This window comes from Cyprinus carpio, chromosome B11 (assembly GCF_018340385.1).
Source record: "Cyprinus carpio isolate SPL01 chromosome B11, ASM1834038v1, whole genome shotgun sequence".
In the NCBI taxonomy this organism is placed as follows: Eukaryota; Metazoa; Chordata; class Actinopteri; order Cypriniformes; family Cyprinidae; genus Cyprinus; species Cyprinus carpio.
Window position 1 is genome coordinate 414,370 of NC_056607.1, and position 23,718 is coordinate 438,087.

The window sequence follows — 23,718 nt, forward strand, 5'->3', positions numbered from 1 at the left end:
TAGCAGCTTTTAGGCATTGTTCTGTTTTTTGTTGTGAGTCAGAAATGACAAGGGTTTTTTTTATGTTCTAATGTATAACATAGACAGCAATACGATATAAAAGTAATATGAGGTATGTGCCAGGTATGTGATGTTCATTTATATATTTCAACATGACACCATACCAGTCAAAACTTTTGAACAGTAAGATTTTTATGTTGTTGTAAAGAATTCTCATCTGCTGACCAAGCCTGCATTTATTTGATCCAAAATACAGAAAGTTACATTTGCTAAAGCAGTAATATTGTGAAATATTTTTACTATTTTAAATAACTGCTTTCTATTTCAATATATTTAAAAACTTTATTTATTCCTGTGATCAAAGCTACATTTTCAGCATCATTACGCCAGTCTTACTCCAAGTGTATCAATATACACTACACCATTCAAAAGCTGGGAGTCAGTATATATAGTAGAAAATAAAACTTTTATTTAGCACACAAGTGATGATAAATACAATAATCATGTTAAAAACAATGCTGTTCTTTCAATTAATCAAAAAATATATATAATAATAATAATAATAATAATAATAATAATAATGTTTATTTTTTTGAGTAGCAAATCAGAATATTAGAATAATTTCTGAAGGATCATGACTGGAGTAATGATGCTAAAAATTCAGCTTTGAAAGTCAGCTTTGATTGTTCCTAATAAACTGTTTAACTGCACTCGCAAGTGAATCTCAAGTTATTTTGTTGGATAATTAGACATATTCTTAAATAAACTACAAACCTAAAAATATATAAATTTATTTTGTCCTCATATTCTTTATTGTAACTCTTCCCTCTCAGTCACACACCTGCCCGAAAGGCTCATTATGCAGCTCATTATGCGGGCCTTTGTCTTCTCAGGTGTGAATCTCACTAATATTGATGGTCAATCATGCCTTCTCGCATATGCCCTTTCGAAACAAAAAGTTTAGAAATTTTAAATCAATCTATTGTTTTCTGTGAGTGAGCAAACAAAATGATTTTCACATCATTTTGAAGCAAAAATTCTAGGCTACAAGTCCATGCTTGACAGTCTTGTGAACAAATGTTCTCTAGGTGTTTTGTGTCAATACACCCTTACTCACCCTCTCATTTCAAACCTTTCTTTTGTGGAAAAGAAGACTGCTGAAGACTGTTGGTAACAAAGCTGTTTTGGTTACCAATGACTTTCATTGTAAAAAAAAATACTGAGATGTTTCTCAAATTATATTCTTTCTAAAGCTACAATTTGTAATGTCTATTTGATATTTTCTCATTTAACACAAAAATAGCTTTAAATATTCTTTTATGTGTATTTTCACAGTAAAATTTATTTTGCAATTAATAAGATTAATTAATCGACAGATCATGTAATTAATTAGATTAAAAATGTTAATCGACTGACAGCCCTAATACATATACAAATATATAAATTATTTTTCTCAGTTACTAAATATTAAACAAGAAAATATGAAAAATGACTGCATAACCAACAACTAGTTGGAGATATGCACCCCTGAGTCGACTGAACTTACTCCTGGACACATTTTGGGAATCAGTATACCTCAAGAAAGCAATGTTTGGGTTAATCAACCAAGAGTTCAGGGTATGTATGTGATGGTAAGTTGACCTTGCTTTCTGGAATACACCCCTGCAGAGTGAAATGTGTTTTGACTGGAAATAACATCTGTGATGTCCTACAGCCAATGAGAGAGCAAGATACAGGGCAAGTGGAACACATTCCATGACCAACCGGATTTAAGAATTTGCATATTTTTTATGTAACAACATCAAAATATCACGAAGAATACTATGGTTTCACCATGATGCAAGTCCAAAAGAAATATGGTAATATCACACTAAACCATAATACTTTTTCGGAGTTAAATAAAAATCAACAATAATGCCATAGTCACCTTTCTACAGCAACAAGTTTAAAAACTTCATAATGAATAAACATTGCACTCTGCAGTTTAAATCTCTTTTGAGTAAAATACTAAGTTAGGCAAAACTAAGTTAAACTATTTTGGTGAATCAATAGATAGAGTAGAATCTATTACAATGTCACTCACTCTTGCACGATTTGCCATCGTTGCCCAGGCTAAAGCCAGACCGACAGCGACACGTCCGGCTCTTGTGGCTGTTGCCCAACAGACAGATGTCTGAACAACCTCCAGCTTTTCCAAACTGATCTGGCTCACAGGCGTGACTCCGCACTGAAGAAGAAGAACAGGAGAGTTAGACTGAGCTGGAGCTGAGGTGGAGCTAGACTGCAGTGTAATGGCTGCATTTTAAAAGTTTATTCAAGTATACTACTGTATACTATTTCAAGCTAAGTATTCAACGGCATTAGAAGAGAAACAGATTAATACCAGGGGGTTGTCGTCTCTGGTGGTAAACATGTAGAGCTCCTCCCTTGTCAACACGGGTGACCACCTGATAATCTGAACTGTTGAATCGATTGACGCGGATCACGCTGGTCTTAGGCTGCATGTTGGCATTGTCTGAGTTTGTGGCATATAGATAGTTCTCAAACACTGTGAGACCATAAAGATGCTCAATCTGAGAAAGAAAAAAAAACATTATTCAATTAGTTCTATTATTTGGGAAGTTGTGTTTGCTCTACTGGCTTGAGTGAGCAAGACACAAGCACATAAACATACCAATTAGCCTTGGGCTGAGCAGCTAAATGATAGCCATAACTCAAGCAGAGAGGAAGGAATCAGGCTAATGCATTGACAGAAACAGCTTTAATAAAATGACTCAGTAGCACTAATGAAACACCACTGTCTCTTTCACCTACTAAAGCATTTTTCACAGTACATATAGCTATCCAACATAAGAGACTCTCTCAACACAATGAGGTATGATGGATGGATGTATGGATGGATGGATGGGAGGACGGATGGGCGGACAGATTACTGAACAGATCTCAAGGTGGATGATGAACATTAGGATGGATGTACATTTTGACTGATGGATGGATGGAGGGATGGAGAGATGGACTTTTGAACTGATGGACGTTAGGATGGATGAATGGATGATGGCCAAATTTTTGAATGGATGGACAGATGGATGGACAAATGAACAGACTGACAGACAACTGAATAACAGGTGGGTTTTAAAGTGGATGATGGACATTAGGATGGATAGACAAATGAATAGATGGTCAGATTAATCGGTAAATGTTTGGATGGATGGAATGATGGATGGATATTTAGAAGAACAATTCAGATTACTGAACAGATGTTTAAGTAGATAAAGGGCAGATGCATAAATTGATGGATGGATGGACGGATGGTGAAAGAATGAATGAATGAATGAATGAATGAATGAATGAATGAATGAATGAATGGAAATTTGGACACGTCTGAAGAGATTATGAAGAGACTTACATTTGGACTGAAGTGCAATAGGATGAATGTGTGGACAGATGTTTGGATGGATGAGTGGTAGATATTTGGATGGATAGCATTGCATTTTTCTTTATTGTACAGAATTCTGTGCAGCATATGTTGCTTTTAAATGCAAAATAATGTTTCACATTTTCAGACTTACATATAATAAACAAAGTAAAGTTTATGCGTATTTGGTGTGCTGTCCGAGGGGAGGACTCTGATCTTGGAATTTTGGCCCAAACCCAGAGTACTTAAGATAGGAATAGTTGTAAGTGAGGAGATGGGGTGGTGGAGGGATGCTGAAAAACTGTCAAGGAACAGAGGTAAGTCTGTTGTGTATATATACAGCTCTTACCTTGTGAATTGTGCTCCTCTTGTATTAATTAGGTTAATTATCTGAATGTGCCCCTCCCAAACTTTGTTAATAAAACATAATTTATAGAGCCGTAATAAAAGGAAGCTCTCCATTGTTAAATGTTATATTTAGCAACTCACTGTCTTTTAAATGATTCAAAACAATGGGGAAATTAGTTCTTGAGCAAAACACATTCTTGGACATCATACAATGATCTTGGTATTTGCTCCTTACCAACAGGCCTTGAATGATGGTGTGTCTGTTTTTGCCCTCATAGTCCACAACTTCGATGTAGTCCAGATAAGCATCAGCCCAGTAGACCAATCTGTTGACCAAGTCCAGGGTGATGCCATGCGGAAAGACAATTTTACTGTCCACCAACTTTGTTCGGTTCTGTCCATCCATGTCACAACGTTCCACCTTTGGGATCTGCCCGTAGTCGGTGAAGAAAACCTTTCTGTTGAAGGAAATGTTGAGGAAGGTTATACAAGAGTAAACATGATGTACCTCATTTGACCATTTAGCAAATACTACTAATATTCAGCTAGCTAGTTGTGTACATAGAGGAAGAGTGAGTTTGAAAATGTTCATACCCCATAGCTGGGTCCAGAGCAATGCCTTTAGGGTTGAAGAGTTCTTGATCCAACAGTGTCACACATGTGGTTCCATCTTTATCGCATACAAAGATTCGATCATCCACATCATCAACAAAGTAGAAGTTTCCTGTGAGCCAGTCTATTGCCATCTGCTCTACATCTGTAAAGAACGGGGAATGGAGAGAAATGTAGGTAAAACATAGAAATTATGTGTTTTGTGTTCATGTGTAATTTATACTATTTCACTTATTGTGGGTAAAATCTCTATTGAATGCGATAAATTGAACATATAGTCCAGTCCAAATAAGTATCTCAGTTTAAATTGTGAGACTAATATGAAATTATTCTAAAATAATACAGAAAAAAATAAAAAAATTTCACAACAAACAAAGAACATTTCCAACACCTGCATTCAATTTAAAACATTAAAATAAATTTGCCTTATGATTACTCACAAGATACGAGACTAGCTCACTTGAGTCTGAGTCAAGATTGAGTCCACAGACAAAAATCAAAAACTATGTTCCTGGTCTTTGAGTCTCCAAGACCAAATTTTCTTGGTCTTGTTATGGCATTGAGAGCATGTGAATTTGGTCTTGCCTCAGACTCAACCCTCAACTAAATCTTGCACAATAAGATGAGATTTATTAAGAAAGTAAATCAAAAGCATGCTATATGTGAATTAATTTACGTGCAGATGAAAGCATATAAACACTGGTGCCTGACTGGTTCAGAGTAAGGCAAGTGTTCACGTACCAACCAAAGCAGTTTTATGGTTTGATGAGTCTGTGATAATGTTTTAAAATAGAGCTAACAATAATACACATTTCTACAATAAAAATCTCACTACTACAAATACCCCATTTCAATTTGAAATATCCAAATCCATGTATTCTGTGGAAGCATGTGCACATGTTACACAATTTCCAAAAGAGTTGTTTTAACAGCTGCGATCGCTGTGGCTAACCATGGGTTTTTGCTCTTTTGCAGCTTCCCACCTCCTCAATACACCTCATTCTGACCTTAAAATGTCAAAAGTCTCAATGTATCTGAACCTCCCCTACTTTAATTCCAGACATACCATATCTTTTAATGGGATGTTGCTCATTTGAACATTAAGTGGCTGTAAAAACGTGACACAGGAAGACATAGAAACAGTGACTATTGGGTAAAATGGTGCAGGAGATGCAGGAAAATCCAGACAGATGGAGCGATGGAAGGCTGAGGGGTGGAGACAGAGACAGTGTTGGCCTCTACAAAGGAAAGTTGGCCATTGTGCAAGGGCCAGACGTTTACCGGAATCAAGGGCTGTATCCCCAAAGGTGTTGTTTATTTAAGAGCCGAGTCCTGCTTAAACTTTTCCAGCTTACCAGACTGAAACCCAGTGATTAAAAACACAGATCAAAAACACCAAAAGAAGGAGAAAAGAGCAAGTGTACAAATGAAAGCTGAGGAAGACGAATGGCTCTTAGAGCAGCTGCTGTCTGAACAATGCAAGAATAGAGGAACACCACAGAGACAAACCACAGAAACAGTGGGCTGAGGAACCTGGCTTCACTCTCATTGTAATTCCAAGTAAAATTGTAGGTCTCAGTGGAAGGAGGGTAAGAAATTCCATTTGTGACACAACCTTCCCTCTACACTGAAGGAAAACAAACGCTCTTATGACTCTAGATCTAATTTCCTGAGACAGCTTCATATGAAAAAACCTTTTCAGGCTAACAAACTAAGGTCTGTGTTTACATCTTGAAACTTTATTTTGCTAATAGTGGAGTTTGTTTAAAGCTGCAATCTGCAGACAGCGTGCCATTTCAAGAATGAGTTTTGGAGATCAAAACGAAGGCCATCTGACAATATGACAAATAATCTGGCATCTGTCCTGACCAGCCACGATTACAGCTATGAAATCAGTCATATTTCTGTCCACACTGAAGGCAAAGATGTTGTGTGACAATCACAGACAATCAGAACATATTTGATGTTTGGAGTGGAATTTCAGACTTACCTTGCATGACCCTCCGGAAATAGAACTAATCAACTGACAAATGTTCTGTCTCTTGCCATCATAATGGTCACAGCTAGTAGTAGAAGCAGGAAAAAAACCTTCTTGTAAGACCTGGTTAAGATCCAGTGTTAGGGCTGGTCCACACTGAACACATTTTTGTGTTCCAGTGTACTGCTTTTTAATTGTTTTTCTATGTAAACCTGACCTGAGTCCAGTAGTTTACAACCTTTTTGACTCCTTTGTCTAAGACAATACTCAAAGGCCACCTATCCAAGGCGAAATTATGTTGCATAAAAAAAAAAACCTTAGTGCAACAGTGTTTTTATGTTTTGTTTTGTTTTGTTTTATAGCTCTTTTTAACCATGTTTTATTAAATGGTGTTAATATAATCATTCTGATACTAACTGGAGCCAATTTACCAATGTCTTTGTGCTAGATGGATGCCTTTTCCACTTGCACCATGCAATCAGTCAGATTCTATTGTGTGTCGCCATACACTTTTATAGATCATTCCAATTTTGATTACTGAAACGGGTCGATTTTTACAAAGCTCATCGTTCTGAAAAATTAGGTGTGCTCTGATTGGCCAGCTATGCAGTGTGTTGTGATTGGCCGAATGCCTCAGGCGTGTGACGGATATGTTACGCCCTTTAATATACTGTGATGCCGTGTGTCCCGGAGCGCAGAGAGAAAAATATTAAAACTCATTATAAACGAGGCATTTGTTGCATCCAGTGGGGACATAATTATGGATTATAATGACAATACCAGCGGTTCTTAATTCCAGTCCTCGCACCCCCAGCTCTGCATATTTTGCATGTCTCTTTGTTATCACACCTGATTCAGATAATCAGCTTGTTAGAAGTGATCTCCGTGCATTAACTGTGTTCCCATTGACATGGTCCCTGCACAGTGTTAATTGCTCCCTACTCACTGAGCAGGGGCAATCTGTTGAAGTTTACCTCACTTCGGAACGGATTTGCGCTGGGCAACATCTTCACACACGGACAAGTGTGACATCATATACCTCTGTAAATAAATACAATTTAAATTCACGTCTCGCACACTTCAATGCACTTTGAATGATATATTCAATGATATACATTTGCTTTGAACTGGAATCATGGCGGAATATCCTGTGATGTCCACTTCGCAGGGCACTTACATTCGAATAGAACAAATGTCTGAAGCAAAGAGAAACATACAAAATGTGCAGAGCAGGGGGGCACGAGGACTGGAATTGAGAACCGCTGACTTACTACTGTGTTTTTACGCGTTGTGTTGCATCGCAACGCCTAAACATAAAACCATGTCTGCATTTGTGATCGGAGAAACGGCGAACAACATGCGCTACTCTACACTGCACAAAACTCGCGTTTGAATCATCAGTGGCAAATCCTTTCCATATGTAAACGTACTTACAGACTGTGGGTCAGAACAGCTGATATTGTAGACTAGTCTCTCAGGATCAGGAAACAGTCCTCCATAAAATGCGCTGCACAATCTGAATATTTGGGTTGAACTTAACCACTGATTTGTAGTTGTGTCCTCTTTTGGAAGGCCAAAAAAAGTAGTTTTGATTCACAATGAAACACAGCGTCTCCACGACATGGCACTGGCGGCAACAGTGAGAATAAAAGTTATGCCTTCTTTCTTTGCATGAACATTTGGGCAGCGTTATGCAAATCTTCCCACATTGTGATGTAGACATGTGGGGGCGTGTTAGAACGAGCCGTTTTAGGTAGGCGTGGTTGACTCTTAACTTTTATAAAGAATATCTCTTTGGATTTGAGACTTTAGTCTTTGCAACTTTACAGATTTTCTTTATGCACCAAGAGTTGGTAAAACTCCAAAGAGAAAGAAAAAGTTAAAATCGCATCATATGACCCCTTTAATTAGACACTACATTGTGGCTGTGCTAAAGCTAATAATGAGTTGGCTTGAGATCCTGCTTCACAATCTCTTTTCAAACTGTCTTCACAAAAATAAAGGCACAAAATCCCCACAAATACAAAACAACTTTGACTGTTTCAAGGTAGGTAATAACCAAGAAGAAGAAACAGTAAAAATGGGAAGCATTGTTATCTTTCCTTTTTTTCTCATGTTTCTATGGTTGTACAATCAAATTTTAACACGTGATGTTGATTTTGTCTGGTACAAACTGCTCACTGAAGACATTAAGCAATTAAAAATCATTGTACCATAATTAGCATAAAAAGCATTAATAGCACTTCAGTTCTTCAAGTTAGGCTGGATTGCTTCCAATAGATGGACTTGTGTCAGACTGCATACCAGTGTAACAAATTAAAGTCTGATGTCAAACTCAGTCCGCTTCAAAAGCCTCACGGTGTCACAGCTATAGCTAGAGAAAAAGGGTGAGGGTTTGATTAAGAGAGATTAATACAAAAACAATGCCCTGAATGTTGGCAGAGCCAAAATCGTGTGGCGGAAGCCCTGGAGTGTGAGCCGATTCAAGCACATGACTGTTTAAGAGGCTTTCCGGAAACTTCTGTACCAAGCAGACCTTATGTCAGAGAGCAGCTCCTGCTTCTGCTTTATCCCACATTACTTCAGCACATGCCCTGTCTTTCCGCTATTTATGCTGAGACACACCAAATTTACATGCAAGAAATAACTTTACTGGAATACCGCAACTCAATAACACTCTGACATTTCTGACAAAAACAATTGTACGTGACATTTTGGCTAACGTCACCTCGTCATTTTCCAAGATGCTAAGAGAAACATGCATTTCTTTAAGAGTTTAAGATTGCAGAGAGAGATGGTCTAAACATCTCCACCTGTATGTGTCAGTTTTCATGTTTTCATGATAAAACTCCAGAGCCGCAGACAGATGTGGGGGTTGGGTCGCCTCATGTCAACCACAGTGTCTGGAAAATGTTCCACAAAACAGAATATAAATATGCTGCAGCAAACCCCAGCAACCTACTCAAACCACTCATAAAACACACACATAAACACAGAGACATACGGATAATGGTTTCCGGAAGAGTGCATGCTGTATCTCACAGGATCAACTCAACCCATCCCAGCAGATTCAGGCCACATATACTGTATGAGCACATGTGTGTGAGAGTGATTCAGAAAGCTTTGAGTGGAACAAGCAGTCACTTTCCACAAATAAGGTACACTTTGCTGTCCCGTCATTTCTTATAAAGTACAAATTCTATTTTTAACCCTTTTAGATATGTTTGATAAATTATTAACATGCTAATATTTACCTTTTACTTAGCATAAAATGAGCTAGTTGCATCAAATGTCTGTACTTACAGTATCATATTAAAATGGAGATTTTGGCCTGACCCGCAAGGTACACTCTAAAAAAAAATAGGGCTTATATAATTTGAAGGATTTTTATTCTGTATTTATTGTTTTAAAGGTGTTTCCCAAGTATTTTGAATTTTACACTGAACTATGTTGTGTTTTAGAGTTAACAGAAATGTCTGTAAAATTAAAACTGACTGCATCAACTGTATTCATAATCATAAAAAGGTAATATTTTTTAACTTAATGTTTATAATTGTAGTAAATAATAATAATAAAAATATTAATAATCTTAATGATCAAAATTGTTTAATATATAATAATATAAAATATAATTTTTATCATTTGGATATCATATTATTTTGAATATTTTACAAAAGACAGTTGTCTAATGATATTTTATTCACAATAAGAAAATGATTTATTAAAATTGTGATAGATAGGAAATAACAACATACACTTATTTAATATAAAGTCACAAAAATTTTATAAAAATAATTTTTGTATGGTTTATCAAAACCACAGCTGCCTTTTTTTTACAGTAAATTCAACAGGATTTTATTTATTTATTTACAATGTATAGCAAGCAAATTATCTCATTCCATTTTCTCAATTTTTACAAATACTATAGTTCCCTTTCTGTCCTTCACGCCAACGTTGTGTTGACTGTACGACACTAGGGGTCGCTCTTGGGAGCCGAAACACCTCTGACATCTTTGAGAAAACGTCAATGAAATTGGGTGTGCAGAATTTGCATAGCTAGCCACGCCCCAGACATCTGGGGATGAATAGGCCAGGGTGGCATCTGCTCACTCATTCTGTTTTTCAGAGCCGAATGCAGCGTCTCTCACAGAGAAGTTGTGATCATTCACCTCTCGATTCCTCATTGTTGGATCTAAGGCACGGTCAGCAGTCTCTCCCTACTTATACATTGATAAGTGTTGTGAGTGTATCCCTGGGTGCTTTAACGGCGATCTCCAAAAGAGCAAATTTCCATTTCTAAAAGAGAACAATTTCTCTGAGAGCTACACAGGTGAAATTGTGTGTTAGATCATGCCTTTCAATCCGTGTGTTTCTGGTTGCAGTTGGTCTATCTCGATTGTGGATGGTTCATGCCCTGCTTGCGAAGCACTTCCCATCAGCATGTTGCGCTTGCCGCTCTGGTCCTTCTACCTCCGGGTACGAGGCTGCAGCAATGTGCACCGTGGAAGAGCATGAGGAAGCAGGATCAGTTTCGCTGGAGAAATCTCCGCAAGCTTCCTGTTCTTCACCTGCTTCGTGTTTACCAGTAGATTTCCTGGATGAGTTTGACAGCTTGTCCCTGGGCGGGTCAACACAAGCTTCGAATCGAGGTTTCATCTGGCACGCCCATTTATTCTCGACACAAGCTCTGATGCCTTAGTTCAAATCTCACATAACTAGCAGGGTGTAATACCACTAACTTAAGATACCAGGTCAGGTACAGTTCATATATCTGACTGCTTGTATTTGACAAAATTGTAATGTCAATGCATTGTGATATAGAATTGAACCGAATGGATGACATGATAATCCTAACTGAACCGAACCGTGAGACCAGTGTAGGTTCACATCCCTAGTTAGCAGGGTATCTGGATGCTTGGTTAAGCCTCTCCAATCCCTCCCAATGGCTCCTCAGAACTATTCAGCTCAGCTATGCGATGCAGTTTGCCAGGCGCTCGCCCAAGTTCAGGGGCATTCTGTGTACCTCAGTATGAGTCAAGAAGGGTGGGGGACTCAGACCAATCCTGGATTTGAGGACTCTGAACTGGGCCCTTCACAAGCTTCCATTCAGAATGTTAACCCTCAAGTACATATTGAAATGTGTCAGAGATCAGTATTGGTTTGTGGCAATAGACCTGAATGATGCGTACCTTCATGTTTCAGTCCTACCAAGTTACAGGCCGTTTCCTCGGTTTGCCTTTGAAGGACAGGCATATAAGTACAAAGTTCTTCCCTTTGGGATGTCCCTGTCTCCTCACATCTTAATGAAGATCGAGGGGCTGCCCTTGCCCCCTCTTATGGAAGTGGGCATTAACATTTTCAATTACCTCAATGACTGGCTGATCCTAGCTCACTCGCGAGAATTGGTTTGTCCACACAGGGACATGGTCCTCGACCACCTAGCCCAATCGGGACTTCGGGTAAACTGGGAAAAATGCAAACTCTCCCCTGTGCAGAGTATCTCTTTTCATGATGGTGCTCAGCCGGTGCTGAAATGCTTGAGGGCTCTCAAGCAGAGAACAGCGGTCCCTCTCAAAAATTTTCAGAGGCTCTTGGGGCATATGGCATACTCAGCCGCAGTTCCGCCGCTGGGATTGATGCATATGAGACCGCTTTAGCACTGGCTTCACACCCGAGTTCTGAGATGGGCATGGCATCACGGCTCACACCGTGTGAACATCACACCATTGTCTCGCCATATTTTCAGTCCTTGGGAGGACATATCTTTTCTACGGACAGGAGTGCCCTTAGAACACATGTCCAGATACTGTTGTTACAACAGATGCTTCCAAGACAGGCTGGGGCAGCGTGTGCAATGGACATGCAGCATTATGGGTCTGGACAGGCCCTCGGCTGCATTGGCATATCAATTGCCTGGAGTTATTGACAGTGCTTTTGGCCTTGAGGAGGTTTCAATCCTTGATCCAAGGCAAGCATATAAGAAATACGTAGTCACTGTCCCAACATTACTACCAATACTTTTCAGCAGTTGTATTATGGCGAGTATTACTATGGGAAAAAGGCTCCGGATGAGAGGACCTCTGCCTCTATGGTTGCTTTCCCGGATGTTGGAGAGTGAGGTCTTAAGTCTTGGGGGTTGGAAGGTTATGAGGAGGAGAGGTGTATTTGGTTGTGACATGCTGGCTTGTCAACATCTGCTCCCCATGGACTCGTGAGGCAGTTCGGCAGTTGTGGCATTCAATATAGGGACAGGGAGTGAATGACAGAAAGGAAACGTCTCGGTTACGTATGGTAACCCTCGTTCCCTGATGGAGGGAATGGAGACACTGTTTCCTTCATGCCACAACTCTGAATTGCCTCTGAGTGGGCTGAGAGACGCTTCTTGACTCCTCAGAACAGAACGAGTGAGCAGATGCCATGCTGGCCTATTAATACCCAGATGTCTGGGGCGTGGCCAACTATGCAAATTCTGCACACCCAAGTTCATTGGCATTTTCTCAAAGATGTCAGAGGTGTTTGGGCTCCCAACAGGGACCACTAGTTTCATACACTCAACACAACGTCTCCATTCCCTCCATCAGGGATGAGGGTTATCATACGTAACCGAGACGTTTTGACTATAGTAGACTATAAAGAGTTTCTGTATTTTTACGGAATGTACTTGTTACAAATTTTGTTTAAATTGCCCATAGCCATTATCAAAAAAAAATTAGAATTTATAAGTGGTTCGACTAAATATATGTACAGAAGTCATATTAATATTGCCATCTAACAGATATTAATGCCATCTTTTGTGATTTCTAACTATCATGGAAAACATTCTTTATATATTAAAATGTATATTTCGATGAATTCTACATAGTGTGTTATAGTTTGCTGAAGTAAACAGAGAATACAGCACTATCCTGCACTGTGGTAAAAATAAAAGAGAGAAGAGAAGAGTAAGAGTGGAAAACATCTGGTCGTCTCATCTGCGTGTCACGCTGAGGTCATGAATCACGGCAAACACATTTCCTGTGTGACCCTTCCAGAGACCGCCACGACAAACCTGCCAGCTAAAAGAGATCTGAACCAGAGTTCACGACAGCATTTCTACAGAACGCTTCAGAAAGGCTTCAGCTTTATGAGACCTCTGGAAAGAAATCACATTTGAAAAGAAATCTTTAAATATATTTAGAAAATGTGAGATCTGAAATGGTGTGATAGGTTGCAGTAAAAACACCAAATCACTTTAATTACTCATTCAAATTATTCATTCTTCTTTAAAAAAAAAGTTTTTAAAACAAGATCTAAGTACTTTCAATGTGTTCGAAAAAGCAAAATCGTTATCATTGAGATTGCTGCTTTCACCTCTTCATTATTATTCTCCCTTTAGTTTTTCTTTCCTCTCACACACACAGCAGGCATCCATATCTTTAACACTGAGGGCAGGAACTCAATAACTGGCAACAGGAAGCCAATGATCTCTTTATTGCTACCTAGTGAGGGCACAATGCCGCAGTCAAGCCTGTAACCTCTGACCTGTGAGCGTGTGTCTGAGAAATGTGTTCAAACTGCCATGAACACGGAAATCACTGAATGACAGACAGGCACTTACACCCGAAAACATTATAACTTAAACCTGAAAACATTTTACACAAACTCAACAAGAGACAGGTCCGAAATGAACTCTAAAAAAGTATGTGAACACATAATGTCTGCATACTTGCGTAGAGTACATTTCTGGCCTAAATTTCCATCTGGCCAGTAACTGAGTGCCAGAGTTGTTGCAAGACCCAAAATATGCACTCCAGGTTAGCAGAGATATTTCCTGTCCCAACTGTGTTCCAACTATAGAAAGCAGGCCCAAAACTGAAAGAATAAGAGTAAAAGAGTGTTTTTAGTGGACAAATACGGCTATGAAAACGTTTTTTTATTTTTTTTACTTCACAAGTTGCAATGCATTCTGGGATTACAAGAGTATTCAGAAAGCACTGCCTTAGAATTCGCACTCACTTGTCACTAATAGCCACACCTTGTGACAAATAAGTGCAGGAATCGGCTGCTCAGCAGATCCTTGTTACCTTGTTACCGATTCTGGAACTGCACCACCTGACAGCAAAAACATGTTTCTCCATAGACATCCATTCAAAAGTGGATGCAGTTTCTTGAGTTGTTCTTATACATCAATATTCATATAGCAGAGATTATAGAGTGGTAAAACATTTTAAATAATTTTGTAATAAGTGATTAAATCAGAAATTATCTTTTTTATTTAAATAATAATGAATGATTATTATAAGGTCAATTTATTCATACTGATTGCATACATTTTAAATTTAAAGTATATATGTATCACTTCTACAGTTTTTATTGTTCAGTTTATATAATAATGATAAAATATGATAATTATGATAGAAATGATGATGATGAGTACTATCATTATCATTATAATTTTATTTTATTTGGTATATTCTTGTTTAAAACCATAAGATGGCATCATGTGCTTCATCACTTTTTGTCACACACATAGGTCTAAGTATAAAACTGTATCGTTAAGTTGGTGGATTTTTAATTTAAAAGAAAAAAATAATAAATAAATAAATAACAAAAGGCTCTCTCCAGGTCTCATTGGTTTAAGTCCAATCAAAATCTATTACAAGTATACAGGTCCTTCTCAAAAAATTAGCATATTGTGATAAAAGTTCATTATTTTCCATAATGTAATGATAAAAATTAAACTTTCATATATTTTAGATTCATTGCACACCAACTGAAATATTTCAGGTCTTTTATTGTTTTAAATACTGATGATTTTGGCATACAGCTCATGAAAACCCAAAATTCCTATCTCAAAAAATTAGCATATCATGAAAAGGTTCTCTAAACGAGCTATTAACCTAATCATCTGAATCAGCTAATTAACTCTAAACACCTGCAAAAGATTCCTGAGGCTTTTAAAAACTCCCAGTCTGGTTCATTACTCAAAACCGCAATCATGGGTAAGACTGCCGACCTGACTGCTGTCCAGAAGGCCATCATTGACACCCTCAAGCGAGAGGGTAAGACACAGAAAGAAATTTCTGAACGAATAGGCTGTTCCCAGAGTGCTGTATCAAGGCACCTCAGTGGGAAGTCTGTGGGAAGGAAAAAGTGTGGCAAAAAAACGCTGCACAACGAGAAGAGGTGACCGGACCCTGAGGAAGATTGTGGAGAAGGACCGATTCCAGACCTTGGGGGACCTGCGGAAGCAGTGGACTGAGTCTGGAGTAGAAACATCCAGAGCCACCGTGCACAGGCGTGTGCAGGAAATGGGCTACAGAGAAGCAGCACTGGACTGTTGCTCAGTGGTCCAAAGTACCTTTTTTCGGATGAAAGCAAATTTTGCATGTCATTCGGAAATCAAGGTGCCAGAGTCTGGAGGAAGACTGGGGAGAAGGAAATGCCAAAATGCCTGAAGTCCAGTGTCAAGTACCCACAGTCAGTGATGGTCTGGGGTGCCATGTCAGCTGCTGGTGTTGGTCCACTGTGTTTTATCAAGGGCAGGGTCAATGCAGCTAGCTATCAGGAGATTTTGGAGCACTTTATGCTTCCATCTGCTGAAAAGCTTTATGGAGAGGAAGATTTCGTTTTTCAGCACGACCTGGCACCTGCTCACAGTGCCAAAACCACTGGTAAATGGTTTACTGACCATGGTATTACTGTGCTCAATTGGCCTGCCAACTCTCCTGACCTGAACCCCATAGAGAATCTGTGGGATATTGTGAAGAGAAAGTTGAGAGATGCAAGACCCAACACTCTGGATGAGCTTAAGGCCGCTATCGAAGCATCCTGGGCCTCCACAACACCTCAGCAGTGCCACAGGCTGATTGCCTCCATGCCACGCCGCATTGAAGCAGTCATTTCTGCAAAAGGATTCCCGACCAAATACTGAGTGCATAACTGAACATAATTATTTGAAGGTTGACTTTTTTTGTATTAAAATCACTTTTCTTTTATTGGTCGGATGAAATATGCTAATTTTTTGAGATAGGAATTTTGGGTTTTCATGAGCTGTATGCCAAAATCATCAGTATTAAAACAATAAAAGACCTGAAATATTTCAGTTGGTGTGCAATGAATCTAAAATATATGAAAGTTTAATTTTTATCATTACATTATGGAAAATAATGAACTTTTATCACAATATGCTAATTTTTTGAGAAGGACCTGTATGTCATGAAATGCATTCTTTATTTTTTGGTTTCCTGAATTGCACTTAAATTGTTAGTAGGATTTTTACATCAAAAAATGCCATCAATTAGAAATAAAGGCCATTTTTGTTTTTGCCCTCTGATTCAAACGCTATTTAATAATTAGGTGGGTCTCCTTTAAGACTTCAATGTAAATGCCATTTCCTATGACTGGGTTACATCTCTACATAATGAAATATTTTTGCATATGGAACACAGGTCATCTTTCTATTTCTGATGATATAACTCTTTTTCAATCCCAGTTTCTGGGTATTTCCCAAACAATACAAACTTGTTCTGTTCTCTTCCCTATGAAAACTTCAATTTCTCAGAACTCTGCTCTCATTCATTCATTCCATCTCTTTCATAGAACTCAGAGGTGAATTAACTAAACAGTTGTGCCACTCTTGTGCATGGAATTTCTGTGCGAAAAGGGCATTTTATTCATTAACCACCTGCAGTTCAGGGGTGTGTTTCGCAAAAGCATTGCTAGCTAATTATGGTGGTTAGTTCCATTGAGCTTGATTGGTGAGGATGGAACTTGCGACCATAGTTGCTTTTGGGAAACGCATCTCAGTTCAGCTTGCTGCTAAATATGCTGAAGTAACACTGCACCATTCAGGTCAGTGATGCATTTATTGTAATGCCCATGGAAAGCAGTATTGATTTTATTTAGCCGTTCTAACAGCTTTGCACTTATAGATGTACAGTAAGCTGGTTGAGAATGCAATCTATTGTACTGGTAAAGGTTGTGGTGCTTTCTCCCTTTTAGGTCCCTATTTTAACGATGTAAGTGAGTAAGTTATATTACCTTAAAATAAAGAAAATGTGGTTTACATAGCACCAGAATAATAAAAGTGGTAGCCTGTTCAATATGCCTACATGGATTTCTAAACCAAATGTCAATATCCAATACATTATACAATACAATATAATGTATGCTGGTCAAGGTTGAGTGATGCTCTCTCCTGTAATTTCTCATAGCATTACATATAGATTTATATGCTGGTTGGTATATGATTGCATATTTCGGTTGAGGTTGAGCTTGAGCTGTGCTCTCTATCTATTTTGCTCACAGCATTATATACAGTATATTTATATATGATTATATGTACTGGTTGAGGTTGAACATGGCTCTCTCCCATGTCACTTTCACAGATTTAGGTTGAGTGTTGCTCTCTCTGTTATTGTTATTACTCTCGCAGCCAAGGAGCACTCATGTTTTCCCTCTTATTCCCATCCCTGTAGTATTATTTTCCAGAATGAGGTGGTATGTAATGGAGATATTCTTTACAGAGAGACTCCAAACAGAATATCCATTTAGTTGCCTCCCACTGCCTCACTCAGGCCAGATTCTTGCTGTTGGGAATGGTAGAGGTAGTAGTGATGCGCCTTTCAAGGAATTGGAACTATAGGCAGCTTGTGCTTACTCTCCCTCTTTTTGGCATGATGCTTGTAGATGCTGGTGTGATCCCTCTGCGGGGATGTATCCTACCCATATAGCTACAGAGACTGTTGCATCTGGTGACTCACAAGGCAATTTTAGATTTAGTTTGTCAATATTTTCTTGTGAGGGTCTTGGAGGGTAACCTCCACCACATAAAGCCTGGCTCACACTACAGGATTTTTAGCCCGATTTAGCCCTGATTTCCCCCTCCCGAGAATCGGAACAAAAATCATGGCGAGCCCCTCAATCTGTCCCGATGTTCGGCGCGGATTATCTGGTAATGTGAGGTGTTCACCGATCGAATCGTGCACCTCCTGATCTGCTCACACACAAATCGAGCCGCCCCTATTAATATCAAACATGTTTGATATTTAGGATTAAAATTGGGATGATGATGGCTATATGATTACGTCAGTACTTTCACAGCCAATGCGTGACCGCAAAACAGCTGCTGTACGGCTCCGTTGGATAGTGGTTGCAGTTTTTATCAATTATAATCTGGGGGTTCCATGACGTAGATGCCCTTTTATGGCATTGCCAGCAAGTCATATTCTGTCATGTGACTACCATCAGCCAATTTTATTGGTATGTTTACACACATGCTTCAAACACTGGCCCATGCTGAAGGTGTTCACGTAGCATCATTGTCTATCATTCTCTCATACGGGTAACCAAGGTCACATGATTAACACAGACATTTTCTTAAATGTCTCTTAAACAAATATGATGCTAGTAATGTTCATTATTTTTAAACTGCTTTGGATAAAAGCATCTGCTAAACAAATTAATATACAAACCCGATTCCAAAAAAGTTGGGACACTGTACAAATTGTGAGTAAAAAAGGAATGGAATAATTTACAAGTCTCATAAACTTATATTTTATTCACAATAGAATATAGATAACATATCAAATGTTTAAAGTGAGACATTTTGAAATGTCATGCCAAATATTGGCTCATTTTGGATTTCATGAGAGCTACACATTCCAAAAAAGTTGGGACAGATAGCAATAAGAGGCCGGAAAAGTAAAATGTACATATAAGGAACAGCTGGAGGACCAATTTGCAACTTATCAGGTCAATTGGCAACATGATTGGGTATAAAAAGAGCCTCTCAGAGTGGCAGTGTCTCTCAGAAGTCAAGATGGACAGAGGATCACCAATTCCCACAATGCTGCGGCAAAAAATAGTGGAGCAATATCAGAAAGGAGTTTCTCAGAGAAAAATTGCAAAGAGTTTGAAGTTATCATCATCTACAGTGCATAATATCATCCAAAGATTCAGAGAAATCTCTGTTTGTAAGGGTCAAGGCCGGAAAACCATACTGGATGCCCGTGATCTTCGGGCCCTTACACAGCACTGCATCACATACAGGAATGCTACTGTAATGGAAATCACAACATGGGCTCAGGAATACTTCCAGAAAACATTGTCAGTGAACACAATCCACCGTGCTATTCGCCGTTGCCAGCTAAAACTCTATAGGTCAAAAAAGAAGAAGCGCAGGCATTTTCTCTGGGCCAAGGCTCATTTAAAATGGACTGGCAAAGTGGAAAACTGTTCTGTGGTCAGACGAATCAAAATTTGAAGTTCTTTTTTGGAAAACTGGGACACCATGTCATCCGGACTAAAGAGGACAAAGACAACCCAAGTTGTTATCAGCGCTCAGTTCAGAAGCCTGCATCTCTGATGGTATGGGGTTGCATGAGTGCGTGTGGCATGAGCAGCTTACACATCTGGAAAGGCACCATCAATGCTGAAAGGTATAACAAGTTCTAGAACAACATATGCTCCCATCCAGACGTCGTCTCTTTCAGGGAAGACCTTGCATTTTCCAACATGACAATGCCAGACCACATACTGCATCAATTACAACATCATGGCTGCGTAGAAGGAGGATCCGGGCACTGAAATGGCCAGCCTGCAGTCCAGATCTTTTTAGTTGAGCAACTAGAAGCCTGTATTAGACAAGAATGGGACAACATTCCTATTCCTAAACTTGAGGAACTTGTCTCCTCAGTCCCCAGATGTTTGCAGACTGTTATAAAAAGAAGAGGGGATGCCACACAGTGGTAAACATGGCCTTGTCCCAACTTTTTTTGAGATGTGTTGATGCCATGAAATTTAAAATCAACTTATTTTTCCCTTAAAATTATACATTTACTCAGTTTAAACATTTGATATGTCATCTATGTTGTATTCTGAATAAAATATTGAAATTTGAAACTTCCACATCATTGCATTCTGTTTTTATTCACAGTTTGTACAATGTCCCAAATTTTGGAATTGGGTTTGTAATTCTATATGTTATTACACTGAATGAGATTTGAAGGATATGCTGGAAAGGAAGATAATTACTTAAACTTAAAACTCTAACATCATTTATTCACCTTCATGTTATTAAAAAAAAAAAAAAACTTTTGCTGCTTGTCGAAACTTTAGTAAAGATATTTTTAATGAATCCTCCATTCTTGTCCATTTGACAAAACTTTCAAACTTTGAAAGTAGGGATGCACAATATTGGATTTTATCTGATATCTGTTATGCCGATAACCAATACCAATTTATTTCCTTTTGTTTGAAACAACACCAAGTCTCTCCTGTAGAGATTATAATCAAATTATTTTTAATTTTGGTTAATTTTATTAAAAACTTGTTAGAATTAAATAAACATTTAATGAAGTTTTATAATGAGAGTACACTGAAAGCTAAAAACAACTATAAATCAATCACTGCATTTTTTCTCAGACAAATGCAGTGGTAACCTTAACATTCTATTTGAAGATTTAACAGATATGTATAGCGAGTAGAATATCTGCTTCCTTTCACCAGGGAGGGGAAGAAGGGAAGGGTGGGTTAAAGAATTTTGTAGATGGTCTAATGCAAAAGAGAAAATATTTTAGAACTCCTTGTATTTCACTTTCATAACCCATTTAAAAAAAAATAAAAATAAACATTTAAATAATTTTTCATATAGGGCCAATGTTAGTGTTTACATTTTAAGCTGTTCTCAGCCGATTCCGATATTGTTCCGATAATATCATGCAGCCCTGCTTAAAAGTACATAAAGACATTGTAAACGTAATCTATATGAACTGAGTGGTTTATATGGTCAAATATGGTCAATGGAAAATTAACCATACTTAGTTAACGCAAGCATGTTGAGCTTCTGATTGCTATGTTTGATGCCGCCTATTCGTGTGCATTGATCAATGTTTATTTGTGAATTAAAAAATGGAGACAGACTAAATCCAGAAGAACTGTGGCAACATCTCTAAGATTTCCATGCATTTCCTTAATTATAAAAACCCTGAGTGAGGAATGTGGTTTGTATTGTGAAATCAGAGCAGCGTGACTTACGGTGTAAGCTGAGGGAGATGTTGATGGTTCTCTCATCTGTGAAGCTCTTGAGTCCTGTTATCTTAGCGCACTTTAGTCGTGTGCCCGCGGGGGAGTCGCCCACATTGATCCAGCACACTGTTTCCTGCGCGTACAGGAAGTCCATGGCTGTGGTCTGTTTTGTGCTTATGTAGAGTGACGGGCTGCTGGAGCCACTCAGAGACGTGATCTGGATGTTCTGAGAGTTCGCAATCAGTAACACGGGGAGACGATCCACAGGCACTACAGCAACAGGAAGACATCTGTTTCATCTCAAATACAGTTAAAGTTCAGCCAATAATAATGAATTAAACTGTTGGCCAATGCGGATACAGGTATGTGAGGGAAACAGAAATTGAGAAGCTTTATTTTATCTTATCTTGGACTGTTATGTTTGTCTTACCATTCTTGGCCTTGCAGAAGCGATTGTCTGGTTGAACTAGATAACCTTCCACACAGGAGCAGGTGTACGAGCCGTCTGTGTTTGTGCACGTCTGACTGCAGGTGCCGTACACCGTACACTCATCAAAATCTGAACCCACACAGAAACAATAAAAGATTAATATGTGTGTGTGTGTGTGTGTGTGTGTGTGTGTGTGTGTGGATATAAATATATATATATTTCTGTCATGACAACTCTCTAAGAGATTGGCATGGTAATGTACATGACAATGTTAATGTTTTTGGTCTTGGCGGAATAGATCTGCTACAGCCAATACATCCACAACATGCTGCTGTGAGCATGTAGGAAATACTGCTGCTGCACATATAACACATATGAATAACCCCATAGCATTCATGAATCACCTTGAGGCAGATCTATACAGGTGGAGCTGGGGATGGTGAAGGGTTTCTGAAGTTTGCTGCAGAACTGCTACAGCAAACAAAGCCAGGTATCTGAATATTGAGCAGTGAGTTCATTGGCTACTGATACAGGAGAAAACCAATCAGCTGTGCAATGTGATAATGATGTCATTAGGTCAGATTGAGTTAGACCTATTAGACTGCGCCATCTAGAGTTTCATGCCAGAACTCTGTATATAATGTTTTGCATTGTTTTCTAATGAAATATTTAAGCACCCTTAAAAATTACTTTCAGAGAAGCAAAACAATGTTAGTATATAAAGATAAAGAGATGTGTCTTTAGGAGTCTAAAAGCAAATGAAATATAGCAAATGAAAGCATTTGATATGGGAAATCTCATACGTTTTTACTCAATGTAGTAACAGAACTGAATCATATACTACATTTACAATGCAATTAGTACAAGAAAAAAATTGCTAATGGGCTAAAAGTCAAATTTTCTAACAGTTTTCCCTAAAACTTGTTTTAGGGATGTGTGGACCTTTTACTGGTAAATAAGGAAAAAATGCTCTAGAAGTATTGTTCATCATTAGTTTACTGCAACTAATTTAGTTTATCATTGTTAACAAATAAAACGAGGGTGTGGCATAACATAAGCATCAAGTAATATGTTAAGCAATAAAATAAGTGTACATTTATGTAATTATTTGTTAAGATGCCAATATGCACAATAATGTATAATCAGAATATAATATAATAATCAGATAATCTTAAATATATATATATATATATGTGTGTGTGTGTGTGTGTGTGTGTGTGTGTGTGTGTGTGTGTGTGTGTGTGACAATGACCAGCGGACTGTACTTTTTCCTTACAAGATACCTGATTTAAAATTCTACGTTTTAGATTCTATGATTTTGTTAATCTTTTGAAGTTTTCATATTGATTATACAATTAAAATAATATTCTGTCTCTCTCAGCTGTAAGTCTATATTGTTGCATTCAAAGGAGCCTATACTCATGTGACTGTGTGTAAATGCAACCAACCTTTACAGGTCTTTCCATCTTGGCTGATCTCATAGCCGCTCTTGCAGTAGCACATGGAGCCAGTGCGTGTGACAGCACAGTTGTCCTGGCAACCAGTGAGAGTACAGTTGAGCGCCAGTTCTACAGAGATCAGAGCAGAGGACAGTTAGAGGTCAAACAACACAACACAACACTGACTCACACGGCCCGTCAACACTCACTACAGAGACTTCATGAAGACCGCAAAGTTCAAAACAACAACAAAAAATATTTTACATGTGTCTAAAAAGCAAATGACATATACCATATAAAAGAATGATATACAAAATCTCATAAGTTTTGTTTTTACTTAATGTAATAACAGAATTGCATCACATACTAAATGACAATGCTAGACTATGACATGCTAGACTAAAGGCATTGGAATCAAGCTAACATCTAACATACAGTAATTCACCAAAGTGTACTTTTGTATTTCATTTTAAGTTTTTTTGTTTTA

The 23,718-nt window shown here is 38.3% G+C and overlaps 2 protein-coding genes across 3 annotated transcripts in view; both read right to left on the minus strand.

Annotated features, from left to right (window-relative positions):
- Positions 1-23,718, minus strand: part of LOC109076850 — a 472,477-nt gene that overhangs the window by 340,500 nt on the left and 108,259 nt on the right. The window lies entirely within an intron of this gene.
- Positions 1-23,718, minus strand: part of lrp1aa (low density lipoprotein receptor-related protein 1Aa) — a 166,386-nt gene that overhangs the window by 96,376 nt on the left and 46,292 nt on the right. Inside the window, 7 exon segments of the mRNA XM_042733414.1 lie at positions 2,084-2,227; positions 2,384-2,573; positions 3,999-4,221; positions 4,358-4,520; positions 21,372-21,632; positions 21,793-21,921; positions 23,241-23,360. Coding sequence (XP_042589348.1) covers positions 2,084-2,227; positions 2,384-2,573; positions 3,999-4,221; positions 4,358-4,520; positions 21,372-21,632; positions 21,793-21,921; positions 23,241-23,360 — 1,230 coding nt within the window.